General features: G+C 43.4%; 1 protein-coding gene across 9 annotated transcripts in view; it reads left to right on the forward strand.

Moving 5' to 3' along the window:
• PALM2AKAP2 (PALM2 and AKAP2 fusion) overlaps positions 1–18,693 on the forward strand; it is a 424,280-nt gene that overhangs the window by 291,368 nt on the left and 114,219 nt on the right. For 8 of the 9 annotated variants that reach the window (XM_036903338.2, XM_036903339.2, XM_036903342.2 and 5 more), the window contains one exon: positions 11,187–11,272. The exons of the other annotated variant lie outside the window; for it this stretch is intronic. In XM_036903338.2, coding sequence (XP_036759233.2) covers positions 11,187–11,272 — 86 coding nt within the window. The remainder of the gene's footprint in view (positions 1–11,186; positions 11,273–18,693) is intronic. 9 annotated transcript variants of the gene reach the window in all.

Here is an 18,693-nt window from a genome sequence, read left to right on the forward strand (position 1 = left end):
AACATGTATTTTCTCATTAAATCCACACTGAACCCTTAATGAGTTTTCTATTACTATCCTCATTTTGCAGATAAAAATGAGGCTTAGATTCGTGAAATAACTTGCCATAGTCCCTCGGCTCTCCTGCCAGTTCCCACAGTGAGTTACTAACCAGCTTTGGCCACGTCAGTTTTTTTAAACTGATAGTTTAAATTCAGTCTGTTTCAAAAAAACTTCAAAAAAGAGTTCCAAGTGGGATTAGTTCATAACTTTCTGAGCCTCTTCAAGAGGGACCTTGAGGGAACGAAACCAGGTTGGGACTGTAAACTCAGGTACCATCAGGGGCCAGAGAGTTAACATTAGTGGGTAACATGGACACATAAATAAACAATCAGAGTGGTGGAAACTGAGGCCTGTCAGAGCAGGCAGAACTCATGTGAAAACACAGTTGTAGGCACTCGGCTCTTGGCAGTTGCCACCATATAGAGCTATGGATACTAGTCTACTGAAATTTTTTTTTCAAGAGAAACTAGATGTTCAGATGTTCGTATAAATGCTCATCAACAAAAGTATTGGCAACCAAGTTGTTTAAAACAACAACAGTTTCTTGTAGACTAAATAAAGCCTATCTACAAGCTAGAAGGGTCACCTTATATAACTTCTGGGCTGATGATTGCCTGAACCTTTCTGAACTTTCCAGGGGATTCTATTTAAAACATTCCCTCCTATACACTTCTGCTTGAGTCTGGTGGGTTTTCTGAATGGCTGGGCAACCTCCTACAGGTCACCTGATAGCACCACAGCTCCAGTAAGGGAAGGAGAGGAAGCTCTGCTGGCAGGATGCCCAGAACTCAGGGTGGAAATGTAACATCCGGGCCATCTAGCCGGGGAAGGCCCCACACAGCAAGGAAAGAAGTGGCGCTAGAGATATTGCTCAGAGAGAAAACCACCTCCCAGACAACCAGCTCCCTGGGGACCAGGACCAGGTCTTCCCATCTGGGTCTCCCCAGCCCAAGCACAGTGCCTGACACACAGCAGAAAAGCATGGAATGCGGCTGAGATGAGGAGTGATGTGACCACAGTTATGTTTCTGAGAAGCAGCAATGGTGATAATATGGAAGACAGGTCCGGCTGGGGGACCGCGAAGGGCCGGAACTGGCGCTTGCCGCGGGGCTGGAGGACAGGGATCAGCTGCCGGCAGGGCGCAGAGGCCAGCTTCTTCATGTCTCCAGGGCCAAACTCTTCACAGTTTCCTCAGTCCAATGGCACCCTTCCCGTGGCCATGAGGGAAAGTCACAACACGCCAGCTGCGTGGTGAGCCTCCGAAGAACCCAAGGACCTTAAGTAGGCCCCTGCCATTACTCGTTGTTTTAGTTATTAGTAGGTCAGTGCATCTCCTCTGCATGGAAACCGGATGCAGGGTGGTGGCTTGGGGCTTTATTGAATTTTATATCACATTGTTTAGGGGCTAAATATCAAAGAGCTTTTTTTCTAATAAAATCAGGCTGGAAGAGCTAATAATTAGGATAGTGGAGAATATAACAGACTTGGGGAGGAGCCCCTCTGAATGGTAATATCTGCAAAATAATTTGAGAGCGAACCAAGTTGAAAGCTGTTAGCTCTCTAACCTCTGAGGAGGGAATGCGCCCGTGATGGTCCTGTGAGTTTGCTGCATGCAGTTTGGTTGCCTAAAAAGGCTTTAATTTCTGAGGACTGGGCCAGGCCAGCCAAAACAAACCCTTTTCAAAATTGGTTTGGGCCTCAGGGGTCTCATGAAACTCATTTTAAACACTGTACCATGATCCCTTTTTGCTCTCATTTTCAGGCAGTTGGAGTCTGCCTCCCGCTTCACATCCAGAGGATGCTTAAAATGCACCTTTGAGAGTAGAGCCTGAGCTGAAACACCCAGTTTCCTGACCCACTCTCAGATGCTGTGACAGAGAAAGGCACTTTCTCCATAAAGGGAGGTCCAAGACTCCTGAGTGTGCAGGGGTAGCTGAAACACGGTTGCAGCTTCATGCCCAGATATCCACATGTGTGTGTGCGCACACATGGGTGTGTGCAGATTGTGTATGTGTGCACACGTAGGTGTGCATCTGTGTGTGTGTGCACGGAGGGTGTGTAGATGGCATGCATGGGGTGGGCAGGCACATGTGTGCACATATCTTCTCTGTCTCAAGAAGGGTGTTCCTTCTTGCCCTTCTGATGAAAGGCCCTTGGTTAGCAGAGGTGATTAGCAACAGCATATTGCAACATGAGCACTGGGCTCGGAGGGCCTTATCCACATTCTGGATCTGCTCCTTACCTGTGTGTTCTTGGGCAAATTATCTCTCTCTCTCTAAGCCTCCTTTCTGCTATCTAGAAAATGAGGATAAAAATAGTGCCGACTTCACTTGGGGTTTTGACGGCTATGTAGCTAATATATGTGAAATACGGCACATAAGAAGTGCTCAGGAAATGATGGCTGCTGTTGTCATTGTTCCTTCGTACCCCATGCTTAGGAGAGTCAGGTGGAATCTGCAAACTATTTTCCAGCCCAGGGCGCTGTTAGCTTCCACCCCTTCTATGTATGGATGCCTCCCAGATCCCCTGAAGTATATCCTGGGGGTTTAGGTGGGGTGTCTAAACCCAGGGTGGAGCGCAGAGGCCCCAGGAGCTTTCCTAGTCTTAATCCCTTTCCACCTTTCAGCAGTTCTGCTCACGTCTCCCCCTGCAGAGCTAGGCTGCTCTGGGATCCCCCAGGACCGGGCCTTGGAGCTCTTCCTGCGGGAAAGGACATCCTAGTGACAGAGAAGCCCTGTAAACCGTAGTTTAGTTTGGTTCACTGAATTCACTGGATTGGGTTCAGTGCCAGCCATGGCTGTGAATCCCTCTAGGGGCCCTGCCATAAAATCCTTTATTTTATCTGCCCATTGTAAGCTCAGAAGCCAGCTTGCACGGGAACCTAAAGGAAGAAAATTGCTCCACTGTGTATCTTGGTTTTGGGGGGTTTCTTGTTTTTGTTTTTTAATACATCTTCAAGCTTCCTGTTCCCCTATCTCTGAAGACAAAAGAAAATCTAATCTTCTGAATGGTAGTAACGTGTAACAGTTAGGCAAATAGCCTGTTGAGGTCAGAGTGGCTGGGTTAAATACTGGTTCTGTGGTTCTGTCACTTCCTAGTTCAGTTTTAAGTCTTTTAAGCCTCAGTTTTCTCATCTGTAAAGTGGGGATAATATTGTATCTGCCTCATGTGCCTGTAGTGTATGAGGATTTAATGAGATTATACACTTAATGGCATAGCCTTCGACCCACAGTATGGCCTCAGTACAGTCTAGCTGACATGGCTGGCATTGTTTGTGGCTGTGTTGGCAGGGAGAGCAATGGGGACAAGAATGCACAGAGGCATGCTTAGCAAGACATTGAGGTTTTTCTTTGTACATCTTTGAGCAACCTGAGCATCTACCCCTCAGAGACACCCAGAGAGGGACATACAGGTAGGGGAGGGGGTCTGACAAGCTCTGGGTGACTTGGAGCACAACTTGTCACTTAAAAGGTGGACCTTTCTCTTTTCTCTCTCAGGGAGAGGGGGCAAGAGAGGGGAAATGCCCCTGCCATCATGGCCCGCAGAGGCCCGCAGGCCTCTTACATCTGTGCCAAGGAGGAGAAAGCTGGGCTCCGGGACAAGGATGAGCCACCACCTGGAGTGGGCTGGGCTGGGGTGGGGTCACTTCCTGCCCCACTCCTCCAAGCCCCTGGGCAGGGCTTCCCATCCACAGGAAGCGGGCCCCATCAGCTTATCCTTGGGTGGGGTTTCCCAAAGCCAAGTGGTTAAAGGCAAATCATTGTTCTGAAGTTCCGCTAAGTTTTAATGACCACCCTGCTGAGAACTCCTCCAAGAACAAAGTGAGATTTTTCAACCCCAAGCAGAGCCAAAGGCAATTAAAAGGAGGAGAAATAATCTGGCCAAGTCTTAAATGCAAGACACCCTGTGCAGGGAAGTCACAGCAGAACCCAGACCCTAACCCCATGCTCTCCATTGTGATCAAGCAAAATGACTTCACATTTTGTCTGTAAAATGAGGTTTATATAATCTGGGCTCCAGGTAGAACTCTAGTCTAGGAATCAGGCAATCTTGTCTCTATCAGATCCAGCTTAGCAGCTGCTTTCTGTGAGATCCAGGCACATCTTGCCCATCCCAGTTCTCACTGAGACGCAGAAGGCTGAGCTCTCGACTTCCTCACCCTTCTGTGGCTGTTGTCTCGGCCAGTGGGCTGATGTGGGTTGAGGCAGGGGTGTGATAAGGAAGAGAGCAGCCAAGCTGGACACATTTGAGCAGCTCCACTGAAGTCCACGCAAACAGAAGTACCATCTGTCGGTCAAGGGCTTTCACTGTGCCCTCTGTTCTCTCCTGAGGCCAGGCTCCAAAGGGTGTCAGCTGGGATCTTTTTTCTCCCAGTCTGTTTGGGGCTCAGCTCTTCTTTAAGACAGTCCATTCCAGCTGCCTAATCAGCGTGACCTTGAGCAGGGGTGAGGAACGTGACCAGGAAGAGGCCATGTGGCAGCTGAGGTGCACCTGTCAGGTGGCATTGCAGACTTCCATCTTGATGAGAAAGCAGCTCAGGCAGCCCTAAGGCCCCTTCCAACTTCAACTAGGGAAATGTTTAATGAGCCCCCACTCTGTGCCAGCCCTCCTCACTGTGCTGGCTGGGGAGTGAGGTGGCCTCGGGTGGAGCTGGTGAAGGGACAGCCCTCTCTTCAAAGTGCTCAGGGCCCTACCACCCAGATGCTTTATACCCAAGGACTGCATCTCCATGTGGTTCCTTTCTCTGCATGTGTCTAGACCACCAGGCCTTCTCTGGCCCCAGAAGGCAGGACTGAGAACAGTGGGTTTGTTTCTTTAGCACCGAGAGTGAATCAGCTCAGGAGTGGGGCTGTTTCCAGTGTCCTCCACACCCGTTCCTTCAGTGCGCCTCTTTTCTCCTTTGACGCTCTCTGCTCTTACCCAGGCTCCAGTCCAAACCTCTGATCCCTCAGACCTGGCTGCCACAAACTAATACTTCTCATTTTACAGACACTTGTATGAGACCTACTGGGTATGGGGCCCAGTCCCTGCCCACAAGTGCTTACCAGCTGGTTGATAAGGGCCCTTGCAGGCAGTACTGATGAGCAAACACCATCAGACAGATACACTTAAGGACTTTCCCTGACCAGGCCCTAAAGCCTGCCCCCCAAAAGTGGGGCTAATGATCGGGGCTGTGAGTTCACAGTGGAGGGAGGCAGTGGAGACATCACTCGGGCTGAGCCCAGACACTGTCACCAAGTAGCTGACGCTGGAAGGCAAGGCTGAGTCCCGGCGTCACCTGTGTTTTTAACTTAGATTAATTCAAGTGTATGTTTCTAGCTAAAATAATGAGAGAAAGAGAAAAGACCAGTATAAAATTTAAAAGTATCAGTGATTCTACCTGCCATTCCAATCTGTGTACACTTTTCTGTGACAGACCCTACTAGTTGCTTGTCCCACAGCCATCAGCCTGTACCCTTCTCTTTTGCTGGACAGGATCCTATTTTATTCCTGTGTTCATCCTCCCGGTGGCCATGTGCTCAGAGAAGTCTGAGACTCCCCCTGACCCGGGGCGGGGGTGGGGAGTAAATCTTGATTAATTAGCTCCAAGACAATTTTGGTAATTGCTTTTTCTGTGATGGGTTCAGGAGTAGATATGCTACATTTTTGACCAGTGAGACTTTGGCATTTAGCTTGGGTGTGAGGGGTAGGTGCTTTTGTGAAAGGTGTTTTCACTCCTTCCTTTTCCTGCCCCTAGATGTTCTCATGACACATGGAACTGCTGTGTCCATCTTGGGGCCACAGAGGAAAGTCCAGAGAATTGCAAAGAGGTCAAACTGCATAGAGCCATTGAATTAACCACCTCTGGTGCCACTCTTTCTGGGGACTTCTTATTACATGAGTCAGTCAGTCCTCTGTTTTTTCAGCCTCTATTACATAGGCTTTTTATTGCTATGGCCAAAAGTGCTCTAAGTCATGCACCCAGGTGTGAGGGTAACAAGGAAGGCGTGAATCTGCTGTTCCCACAGTTGCTCTCATCTCCTTTCTCATAGTCTGAGCATCTCCAAGCCCTGAGAAATCCTAGAGTTTCAAGATCTGTGTTTTTTGTACAACATGATCCCTAATACAAGCCAACAGCATCATCTGGTGCTTAACGGAAGACACGATCTGTTCCAAAGCTGGATCGAAGAGTAGTCTTGCTAGGCTTTTGGAAGTACGTGCTGTTCTGGACTGGGGGTGGGGATTTAGGGCATTTTCACGGGCAGCTTTGACATGCAGGATGATGCCTTTGTCTTTAGAACCTAAACCTTCATGATATGTAACTAACTTGTGCAGTAGTCACTGGACACAATAGAAACAGAAAGTGGCCCCAAAGAGGTAGAAAGTGTGGACCATTCTAACCTGGTTGAGTAGACAAAATTTAAAGTGGCAGAGTTGATTTAGAGGGTAGAACCCAGATTTCATCTAAAGAACTCTATGGTGGGAACTGGGGGTTGACGGGAAAGCAAGTCGAGAAGGGCTTCTTCCTCTCCTAAGGCTGGGCTAGATTTTGCTACTGTAATAAACAGCCCCCCGTGCCACAGCTTAAAGCAATAAAGGGTTAGTTCCCACTCATTCCACATGGCCACTGCGGGTTGGCTCTGCCTCTGCTGTGCATTACCCGCACGGTGGGACTCAGGCTAACAGAACCACCACTGCCTGGAGCAGTGTGCTTGCCATGGTAGGGGGCCAGGGTGCTTGGGGGGTCCTGCATCAGAAATTAAATGCTCCAGCCCAGAGGTGAATAATGTCACTACTGCCCACACCCATCAGCCAGAACTCATCACAGCTCAGAGGAAGCCAGGAAGTCTGTTACGTGTCTGCAAGAGGAAAGAACTGGGACTATTTGGCGAGCAGCACTAATGACCGCAACAGTCACCTGCCTTGTTCAACTATCTATCTAAAATCCGTGTGGACAGATGAGCTAGTGTCAAGGTCTGCTCTCTCATGCTCTCTTGCAAGGGTCTGTGCTGGTGTGTCGTTCTTACTCCGCCTTCACCTGGTGACTCGGAGCATCCCAGGGGGCCTGGGCATGGCCGGTGCCCTCCATGCTATACTGCCCTCTCCCTCTGGGCCTTTGACCCTTTCTCTTAATTTCTTTTCCAATACCAACCAGAATCAGAACTAAGGAGTCACCCAGTGTTCTCTGCAATGCTCCCCTGCAAAGCGTCCTCAGCAACTTGCCCTCGCCGTGGTTCAGTCTAGGCCTGTCTCCCTTTGTTTGAACGTGAAAGCCGTTTTGTCTACAGGTTACTGTGCTCAAGCCCTGGGGCTACCCTACTGTCAGTCCTAGACCCGCTTTTTGCAGGTGCTCGTGTGCATCCCTGGCTTCTCCAGCCAGGCCCTGAGCGCAGCCTCCCTCCTTGTCCCCGCATTGCCCTGTTAGCCGCACACGTGCTCTTCCCCACAGAACTCGAGAGAGAGACAGAGAGAGACAGAGAGAGACAGAGAGAGAAAGGGCCCCGCCAGTTAGCAGCCAGGCCCTGTGAATGGGCGCCGGGGAGTGAAAGCCAGGCCTGCTGCATTTCTTCATCTGACTGTGCAGCTAAGTGAGGGGGTGTCTGCAACACAAACAATTCATGGTGGCTGGTTTTATTTATTCCTGAAAGATCTTTATAAAACAGGCCCTGGTGGAGTATTTATAAGCATACCTCAGCTACACGTAGACAGGTCTCAATTTTTCCCACTGCAGGAGGATGCAAATTTACTTTCTTTTGGGAGATAGATATAGGGAGGAGGGATATAAGAGAAAAGTGGTTATTAGAAAGTACAGTATATGTAAAATATAATATGTGAAATTATGTATATATGTACATTATTATAAAATATGTATATAATTATCAACATTCTTATGTTGAATTCTTGATGTAAGTTCTTCCCCTGAAATCAGAGGTGCTTGTGTTTATATAACTAATAATAGAAATGCATCAGTCTGGAATGGCTTGTCTTTTGCAGTTGTACAGCTGAGCTGTTTAAATGTTTGTGCTATAGTTATAAATCCCAGATCTTAGTTGAGTGGAAATTCATCTCAGGAACTCAGACATGAACGCAGATGTTGAAAGTCATTGATAAAAGCCTAGAGCTGAAGGATTCTCAGACACATTCTCAGCTCTTCCCCCTGCCCACTTGTGGTATAGTGCCTTTACATGTTGGTGGTATGAAAATTACCATTTCGGAAAGAGAAGTGGTATTTTTATAAGTATGAGCGTCCTCCTCTAAAGAAGAGCCAGCCTTATAACACCAAGCCCTCAAGATGAAAGGGTCTGCTGCCCTTCAGTATTCAAATAAAATTGACCCATAGTCCTATCACGTGTAGTATGCGGGTCTGCTACCCTCCCCACGATTCTTATCATCACATCTTCTTCAGATCCCACTTTCGTGGGAAGCTCCCAGGGGCACATGGCACTCACTTGTCTCCACCCTGAGGTCCAAATGTGGGACCTTATTCAGTTGCCACCAAACAGCACCAACACAAGACGGTTGTGCAGGACAAATCTCCACTCAGGGCAGGAGAGCAAGGGGAGAATTATATCATGACAGCATGATAAATAATTTAACTGGTTTATAAACACCACTGCTCTCAAAAGTCTTTCTTATTGTCCCTTGGCAGTGTCTTACTGCCAATTGTTGTCTCAACTTCTTCCAAGTTCTCTCCTTCTTCTAAAAGAATGTCTTCCTTTTTCTCCTCCTTCCATGATGTAGGACCCATCTTTTCATGCCCAAATGTGCATGATATTGTTTTATTCTCCAAGGTACAATTTTCTCTCTGGAAGGAATTTTGCCCCTGGAATTTCAAAATAACATCTTTCTGTCCTCACATCTTTTATTATCAGGATTAATAACATTTTAAAATTAAAAGTTATGTCTATTTTCTCTTACTCTTGTCATGAAATGATAGACTAATTTGAGGTGTTTTCTTGATTACAGGCTAAAATTTTGAGAATACATATACATTATGTCTCATATCTCTTTCTCATGGCCATATATCCTTTAATAAAGATTGTGTTGCTTATAAAAGGTATGATTATGGTGGAGAGAAGATTCTTCCCCAAGTAGGATAATATAGAGAGAGAGAGATGGAAATCAGTACTTGTAAATGAAGTTTTTATGCAACAAAGAGAATTAAACTGGCACAGTTAAAGATAAAAGTACTTTATCCAAAATAATTTTCATGTGTAATTTTGGTTATAGGTTGTACCTGCTAGCTATTGTTACAGTACTGCTGCCTGACAAGTCATCCCCAACCTCAGTAGCTTTTATTGTCATGCATATGCAGCTGACTGGGGGTTGGCTGGTCTAGACTTGGCTTAGCTCCCAGATACAAACTGGGTCCAGGTCTCCTCTCTGTGACTCTTATTCTCTTGAAGGCCAATTGAAGCATGTCCTTCCCATACTATAGCAGAAGAGCAAGAGGGTAAGCATCACCACACAGGCCCGTTTCAAACCTCTGATTCCATTATGTCCACTAACATCCCATTGACCAAAGCAAACATCAGTGGGACATGGTAGAAAATTTTACCCCAGTGGGAGAAGAGAGCAATGAATATTTACTGAACAATAATTTAGACTATTCCACAAACGAAGTATCATGTAATTGTCCATCATGCCCAACATCTTTGTCTCTCTGCCAGTCAGATCCAGCGGGCACTAACAGTGGCTCAAACCAAAAGGGGACTAGTAGTCTGTTGAATGTGAAGTGTATCAGGGAAATAATCTATTAATGTAGGAGCAAGGCTTTCTCTCTCAGAAATGTGCATTCAAGAAAAAGCTGGCAACCACCCTCTAGCAATTTCTTGAGGAAATTATAGGACAACCCACCACACTGGCCCAATTTCTACAACCTAGTGAGAGACAACTATTTTCACCCTGCAATAAATTGTCATGCATGGATCTTAAGCAATCCATCATGCTTGTGTCCTGTAAATTGGGGCCTTAAGATACAGAATGTAAAATAGGGCAATACAGCCAATACTAACATGTTAAAATCTAATTAATTTCCTATTAGTATATTTAAAGCGTCATGTAATTGGAAACAATTGTTATTGTTTCACGGTGTGGTTTATTCAGCTGATCCTTACAAAAATGCTGGAGGGTAACTTTCCTGTATGTGTGTCTGATTTCTTGATTTAGCACAGAAGCTGGTAAAGTACATCTCATGGGCCAAAGCTGGGTTTTTATAAATAAAGTTTTATTGGAACCCAGCCATGCTCATTTGTTTATATTTGTCTGTGACTGATTTTGCTGTCCAACGGCAGCTCTTTAAGAAGTGGCTACAGACACAGCATGACTGCAAAACCTAAAATGTTTACTGTATGGCACAGAAAATGTCTGCCAATCCTGGTTTAACACTATGCTAGACAGCTGAAATTTTGGAATTTGGACCATTCACACAGGTCTGGGTGAATATTGTCTTGGAGTTATCCTTAGGTAAAACTACTTGTTAAGGAAATTAATATAAACAAAATACTATGCAGATAATTTAAACCTATTTAAGAAAACCCTCTTTTTAGTCTCTTAGGCTATGAGCACTCATATCCCTCTAGACAGTTATTATACCAAGTACAAAATCTATCTGCCTGTTAAAGCAGACCCTCAGAAATGCAAGTATTACTTCTGTAGCTTTAAAGATGATTTTAGTTATAATAAATCTATGATTTAAAAAATACACTTGTCATTTCTTTGGACTTTTCTTTCGCTAATATAGACCATTCTACTACACACACATAATTGCATCTGAATTAGTATATTTTTACCCCATGGGATAATATGTAGAGAGATTTTAAAAGTGAGTACAAATGTTCACTTATTTCCTACAGGTGTGTGGATTCTAGGACAGTGAATTATCTGGAGTCATGTCGATTGGGTGTTGAATGAGATTCACATGTGTGCGTGCCTGTGTTCTGGATTCATTTCAAGCCCTAGAAGAGACCTTAATATGTGGCCTGGATTCTGGGGGAGTTCATTCCAACTCCTTTTCCACTCTGAGCTGGGAATAGGACTGTCCATAAAATCAGGGTTCAGACCGTGGACTCCAAAGTCACATGGGATTGGAATCTGCGAGATGGCAGGTGTCCATCGATGCCAGTTGGAGGCACTTGGCTCAAATGGGATTTTTTTTTTTCCAGGAGTTGGGCGGGAGAGTGTGCTGTTAAAGGGAGACGAGGTAGCCTTGGAGACCACAGAAACATCCTGCGCAAACATGACAATCAAGGTAAGGGATTCTTTCTCTGGTTGGGTTCTCAAAGTGCATCGTTAGAGGAAAGTGAACCTACGGCAGAATGAGCGCTGCCTGTCTACCCTGCTGGTGCTCTTTCTCCACTCCAGACATCAGATTTCCTGAAATTTGGGATCTTCCATTAGGAAACCACCTGAAAGACAGAATCCAAGATGTGATTTCCGGTGTGCCTGTTGTAGGCTCTCCAGTGACTATCTATACATAGGTTCTCTGCAAGTGGTAACCCCATGGACACAGTGAAACAAAATCTGAAAATTCTGAGCTGAGAAGCCAAGCCCCACTGTGCATTGTGAGGAAAGGTCAGAGAGACATAAAGTAGCTTTGATCTTGATCAAGATTTCCACTGATGTCAGCGGGAAGGCAGCACATGGCCTGCTCCAGCTAGAACACTAATGGCCAAAGGTTTACAAAATGAGTCATCTGGAAATCAACCTAATTGTCACCGTTCAAATTAAATGCATGAATTTGTAATCTGCCTAGATTAAAGAATCTGTAGCAAAATTTATCAGACTCAACCACTTCCCCTTTATCACTGGATAAGACACAAAGGACCATCCCCTTCTCCTAGATTTCTGTTTGTTTTAGTTAAGAAAGGCTGGGGCTGGGAGGGCTTTCTAATATTTTTTGCTTGAATGATCAGAATTTAAATATAGGCCACTTATGCTTTTTTTTTTTTTGAAAAACAAAAAGTAATGTCATATGGCGATATAACTAGAAATATTTCACTCCTGGGTTTATTAGTACAAAGGATGACGTCTTCCTTTGTAATGTGAAGGCTGAACTTATGTTATCTATGTTAAACATGTTAGAGAAAGCAAACACTATCACAGTGAGATTAAATGAAATACCGGATAGTTGCTCAATTGGTCAAAAAAGTCAACTCATCAAAAGAGTAACTATCCAGTGCTAAAAGTTCGTTTGCTCGTCATTATAGTTAGTAGAATTAGCCAGACAATATGAACTGCCTTTATGTACTGGTGTTTCACTGGCTGTTATTAGAAAGATTGAGAGGTCTGAAAAGTCTGTGACCACACTGGATAGCAGGGATGGATACTGAGAGTAAAACTTAATGGATTTAGATATGCTATTTTGGAATGTGTCGGCATTTTAAGAATGAGTCTCTGAGGTGTTGCTAGTATAGCTGTACATGTAGTGCAGACATTTAAAAGACCAGAAAGACTGGAGTTTGTTTTATAAAAGCAAATGGCATATTCTAATAGAAGCAAATCTTCCCATTTTATATGGTTGCTACTTCATCAGTCTACTCATCCTTGGTACCAGGATCTTGGCTGAAGTTTTATTTGGGTCTAGCTGGTTTAGATGTCATTCTTAACTCTCTTTCTTTTCTCCTTTGATAAATAACTAGGAATGTTTTTACAAGAACAGAGGGTCTTTATAGTTCACAGGAATGAACTGAGGAATGAACACTGGTACTCTGAAAAGTTAAGCAAAATAGGAGTATATTTAAATACACCAATGGACTACAAATATTATTAAGTCCTCTATTAATGTGAGTCTCTTCTCATTGAATTTGTGAAGCTTTTAGCATAGATATAACTTAGGGAAATGCTTCTGTTTAGGTCTTCTTTAGGTTTCCCAGTCATGTAGTAGCCATTGCTGTTTTCCTTTGGTATCATGATGGTTCCCACCCCATACTGCTTTATGTATCCATCCTGTCCTTATATTCATCTTAAAGTACTACTTTTCCTGCATCTGTAAGTACCTAATATTCATTAATTGACTACAGACTTATCATCATATATTCATGTATCTACAGCTATTCCTGTTTCTAATAGCTACTTCACATATCCTTGCAATATCAGCTATTCCTGCCTTTTGCCCTGGGAAAACAAAAGATTCTGTTAAAACATTAACTACATTAAAGCTTGATTCATTGATACCTCCCCTTGGGGGAATATCAGCAAAAAGCACTCAAATAGTTTGGTTTCCTCCATATTGTTCTTCTTGTGAGAAATGTCTCTATCTTAGTGCTTAGAAATTTTCTGAGAAAGGTGCAAAATTGTTTTGCAATGTCATGATTGTCTGCATGTGGTTTTATCAACTGATGTGGCCTTTTAATACCATGTTTTATTCTGAAAGACAAAGTCATGGTTCTAAAAATATACATGACTCAGATGTGTGATTTCATAACAATTTGTTCATAAAACAAACTTCTGTCATTCTGAGAAACATTGAACTAAGAGCATTTATATTCAAAATACCCTCTAAATTCATTGACGTAGGTAGGAGCATCGTATGGGTCTGCTCAACAATTTAAAAGCATTCAGAATAGGTTGAATTGTGAACCCTTTCTCCCGTGAACTAGGTACATCCAAATCCTCAACCCTGACTCCCTGTGAATACGACCTTATTTGGAAGAAGGGTGTTTAATATAGCCAATTTAAGAATCTCAGGATGAAATTATCCTGGTTTAACCAGGAAGGGCCTAAGTCCAATGGCACATATCCTCCTAAGAGACAGAAGAAAAGGAAACGCACATGGAGAGGAAGGCCATGTGAAGAGAAAGGGGCAGAGGCTGGAGTTTTATGCAGGCCCAAGCCAAAGACTACAGGGAGCCCCTGAAAGCTGAAAGAAGCAAGAAAGAATTTTCCCCTAGAGCTTTCAGGGCGAGTGTAGCTCTGCTGATACTTTGATTTGGGATTTCTGGTCTCCCACATTGTGAGAAACAAATTTCTGTTGTTTTAAGCTACCAAATTTGTGGCAATATGTTATGGTAGCTCTAGAAAATGAATACACTCAGATCTACCAAGAGCCGCACTGCCTCTGCTTGAGTGCCAGTGCCGTAGAGACTGAAAAACAGTAGTATACACATTTCTCACTCTTTCCCTTAATAGCCTATGTCCACCTTTTAAGAGTTGTTTTTACCTGTTCTTGTTCTTAAAACACTCACTCATGTATTCCAGCCTGTATCACTGTTCACTAGAAGAAAAGGGTAATTATACTACAGAATAGCTTCTATATTATATCTTATTCTGTTTTGTTGCTTGGCTAGACACTGATTTTTTTTTAAAGGTATGGATCAGTATTTTCTAAAACTAGCCTGACCATGAGACTCACCTGCAGCAATGTGAAAAAAAAACAACAACAACAATGAAACTACTACTTCCCAGGCTTCTCCTTTCAAAATTCAGATTCAGAAGAACTGTGTTTGAGAATTAGCATTTTTAACAAGTGCTCCAGGTGACTTTTACAGTCAATTGGGGAAAATGTTGTCTTAGCATACCACTAAAGCACTATGGGGAGGGGGGAGGTGTCACACCAGCCCCCTTACCCGCCCCTTTACCCCCTGCCCCCGCTGCTCCTGGCTCTCTGGTTGTCTGGCTCATCTGAGAAGGGACTTGGGGACTGCCCTGTTCAAACCCCTCTGGTTACATTCCTTTTGAACACTAACCCTCAGACATCTCCTCTTGGCATTCCAGATTGCCTCATTTCTAGCCCTGTCTTCCCCTGTGTCTCTCTGTACCCATTCTTGCCCTCTCCACCCAGCCTACTTGTAGCTGGAGTGATCTTTTAGAAAGACCGGTCTGATGACATCCTCTGCTTAAAGCCCCTGCCATCCTTCCTGCTGCTCTGGGAGCTGAGATCAAACTCCTGTAGGTGCTTGGATTTTTAAACCCCAAAGCTTTTATTCAACGCTTCCTTGATCTTCCTCCTCTCCCTCCCTCTCCCCACTAGCCTGGTTAGCTCCTCTTTATAGTCCAGTCTTTGTCTCAAATATTATCTCCTCAAATACTACCTTTTGTTTCATTCTCTCACAGGACCCAGGACTTCTGCCTCTCAGACAGTCAGATAAATAACCACAGATTATATGTATCACTGTATTATATCCAGTCTCCCTGCCAGATGGTAATTTCCGTAAGGGCAGGCATGCATCCCCAGCACCTAGCTGAGCATCTAGCACATCACGTGCAACTGTCACTATTTGTTGAATGAACAAATATGTGAATGAGCAGATGAAGACCAATCTTTACCTAGTCTGCAATTAAACTGAACTGCTGGCGTCCCTCAAACGACTCCCCATCTTCTCCCCTCGGGTTCTTTTTCTTGCAGCTCTCTTCCTGCTGACCCTCCAAATGGCTCTTTCCTCAGTGTTTTGTTTGTTTTTCACTTGTTAGAGCCTCTGAATTAGAGTTCATTTTTGTACCATTCTTCTTGTTCTACACAACTTAATTGAGGTACATAATTTATATACCACAGAGTTCACATATTTAAGTGTAGAGTTCAATAATTTTTAATAAATTTACCAATGATCACCAAAATCCAGTTTTATAGCATTTCATCACTCCAGTAAGATCCTCATGCCCTATTACAGTTAATCTTGGTTCCCAACCCAATCCCAAGTGAATAGCAACCTACTTTCTGTCTCTATAGATTTCCCTGCTCTGGATATTTCATGTAAATGGAATCATATAACATGTGGTCTCTTGTGTCTGGCTTTTTTCACTCGGCATGGTGTTTTGGAAGTTCATCTATGTTATAGCCTCTATTAGCATGTCATTTCTTTTAGTTCTGAGTAGTATTTCATTTAATGGATATTAACAGAGTTTTGCTTCTTGGTCTATTCACAAGTTGGTGGACATTTGACTTGTTTCTACTTTTAGCTATTATAAATGATACTGCTATGAATATTCCCTCACAAGCCTTGGTGTGGATGTATGTTTTCATTTGTTGTGGTTATGTACCTGTGTGTACCCTACAGGAATTGCAGGGTCACATGATAAATTTGTGCTTAACTTTTTGAAGAATTGCCAGATTGGTTTTTTGTTTTGCTTTATTTCGTTTTTAAGAAGTGTCCGAAAGTTGTCCGAAGTGCCTGCACAATTTTACACTCTCACCAGCAACGATGATGGTTCTAATTCTTCCACATCCTAGCCAATGCTTGGTATTGTCTGTGGTTTGATTGTAACCATCCTTGTGGGTGTAAAGCCGGTATTTCACTGTGGTTTCGATTTGCATTTCCCTGGTGCTAATGATCTGAGTATCTTTCCATGTCCATCTTTCCCCATTCCCTCCTTCCTCCAGCTCCAGGCAACCACTTCAGTGTTACATTTTATATGTAACAGTACCAAGTTGTCTTCTCAAAAGGAATTTAAATACATTCTGTTAATAGTAAAAAGTCAGTAAGATTGCTAATCCTCAACCTACTGTTTTAATATCCTTTGGACAAGGCAAGCTAGACAAACTTATATATGTTTAAGAGTAGTTCCAAAATAAAGTGTTCCAAAATAAAGTTACTAGGAAGCTGCTACATGCTAGATTTTAAAAGAATTTGCTGGTCTCACAGTCTTCTTTCTTCTGGGGAGTGAGCTGCTCAGTGCCAACATCCCAGAAGTGCCAACATCCCAGAAGTGCCAACATCTCGACTTTGTTCAGCTGGGCTCATTGCTGGGAGCCACAAATTGCACCATTTAGTTCTGCATTGTTTTCTTGAACTTTGTTTATTTGATGACTGTTCAAAACTACCTCAATCCATGTTAAAACTCCATCAACCTATGTTAACGAAATATCTCTTGGGTAGGAAGTATGTGATTTGGCTGCCACATTCATCAAATATGTACACCAACTAAATCCCAAAAGCGGTCGTTGCCTTGCCCTCTTGTTCTGTATAAAGAGACTAATAACTAAATACTTGCAAAAAGGAGCCCAGAAAATTCTGGTGCCACAGAATTTTTCTCAGAAAGAAGCCTCATACTTACATTGTTAGAGGAGAAACTGAGGCATATTAAAAGTTTTAAGAGTTTATTTGAGCAAAACTCTATTCCAGTTGGGCAGACAGCAAACCAGTTGTCAGCAGAGCTCTACTGACAGGAGCTCTGGGAGAGAATTTTATACAGAAGAGGCAGAAGTAAAGCGAGGCAGTTATTGATTGACTCTAACTTAAAGCTAGTTGGTTCTTTGTGATTGGCTCTCCTTAGGGTTTTGATTCCATAGCCTCGAGGCATTTACAGGTGTAGATTTTGGTTTGCTTATGTAGGTGCCATAGCATTACAGCCTCATCAGTCTATTGGCCTCCTTGTCTAATTAAATATTTAACAACATATATGGTATTTCTTACTTGTGCTTAGGCAAGAAGCAAGATGAGTACCATTTGGGCAAGTTGGAGATTTTGACTGTAAAACCATTTATTTGAAAGGGGCACATTTCCTAATCAGGGACATGGGAAAGCCACATAAAACAAGGATGTTGCTTCTCTACATGTAAAACTTATGGCTGGGAGAGAGATTGTTCTCCTGGAAGGGCAGATGTTCTCCGTTACAAAGGGGAAATGCATTTAGATCCTGGCAGTGATGAATAGAGGCCACAGGTTACAGCTTTCTTTGGAAGTTGCTTTTAAAAAGGCATTTGGCTGAGGGCTTTTGGATGCCAGCAGTGTTGAGCCAGTTATCCTTTGTATTTGATGATGACAACACTGAGGGCTGTTTTGTGCAGGGACTCTGGACAAAAAGACACATTTGGAACCAGACGTCCTTTCTACGTTGTGCATATATATTAAGATTGCTCTAAATTTGCTTCCTAACCAAAAGGAATATTTTATTATAGATTTTTTAAATCCTTGAAACTGAAATAGTAGATCTTGGAAGGGGTTGGCAGTGGGCAGTAATTTGTGGCTATATTTTCACAACACTCCTTTTTGAGAATCACTGTCTTGAATTTTTTTCAAATATGCATTTTGCATTATTGCAAGGTAATGGATGTGAAAGGCCCTGTTGTAAACTATAGTATCCTGCCTTAATATTGGTTATTATTCTCTCTATGTGTTACTCCCTATTTGACAAGGTGAAAGTCAAATAAATGAAGTTACAACTAGTGACAGCTCTCGATTATCTATGTACAGGAATGTTCCTGGCAGATGGAAGAGCTCAGGAGCATTCTTCTTTGCCATTTTACTTTTTCGCCATGTTCTCTTGCCAGCAGTAATAGCTAATACTGGTTAAGCATTTGCTGTGAGAGTACTGTGCTAGGCCCTTATATGGGGAGGAACTGTTATTAATCCCCTTTTACAGATATGGCACCTGCGTAAAGTAACTTGTCAAAGATCTCAGAGTGAACAGCTGAACCCTGATAGGATACTCTTTCACCATTCTATTTGGATGTTAATGAATGCAAATTAATTTTACGATTAGCTGAAGCAGGGGAGCTCCAAGGATGGGGAAGGAATCGCTTTGCCAGATAAAATACTGGAGACCCAGTTAAATTTGAATTTTAGATAAGCAATAAATCATTTTTGAGCGCTAGTATGTCCTAAATATTGCATGGGACCTAGTAAGAAATTGTTTATTGGTTACCTAAAATCTAAATTTAACTGAACAGCCTATATTTTAATTTGCTAAGTCTGGCAGACCTAGGCTGGAGTGGTATAACACAGGAGGGGAAGG

Source organism: Manis pentadactyla, chromosome 3, assembly GCF_030020395.1.
Source record: "Manis pentadactyla isolate mManPen7 chromosome 3, mManPen7.hap1, whole genome shotgun sequence".
In the NCBI taxonomy this organism is placed as follows: Eukaryota; Metazoa; Chordata; class Mammalia; order Pholidota; family Manidae; genus Manis; species Manis pentadactyla.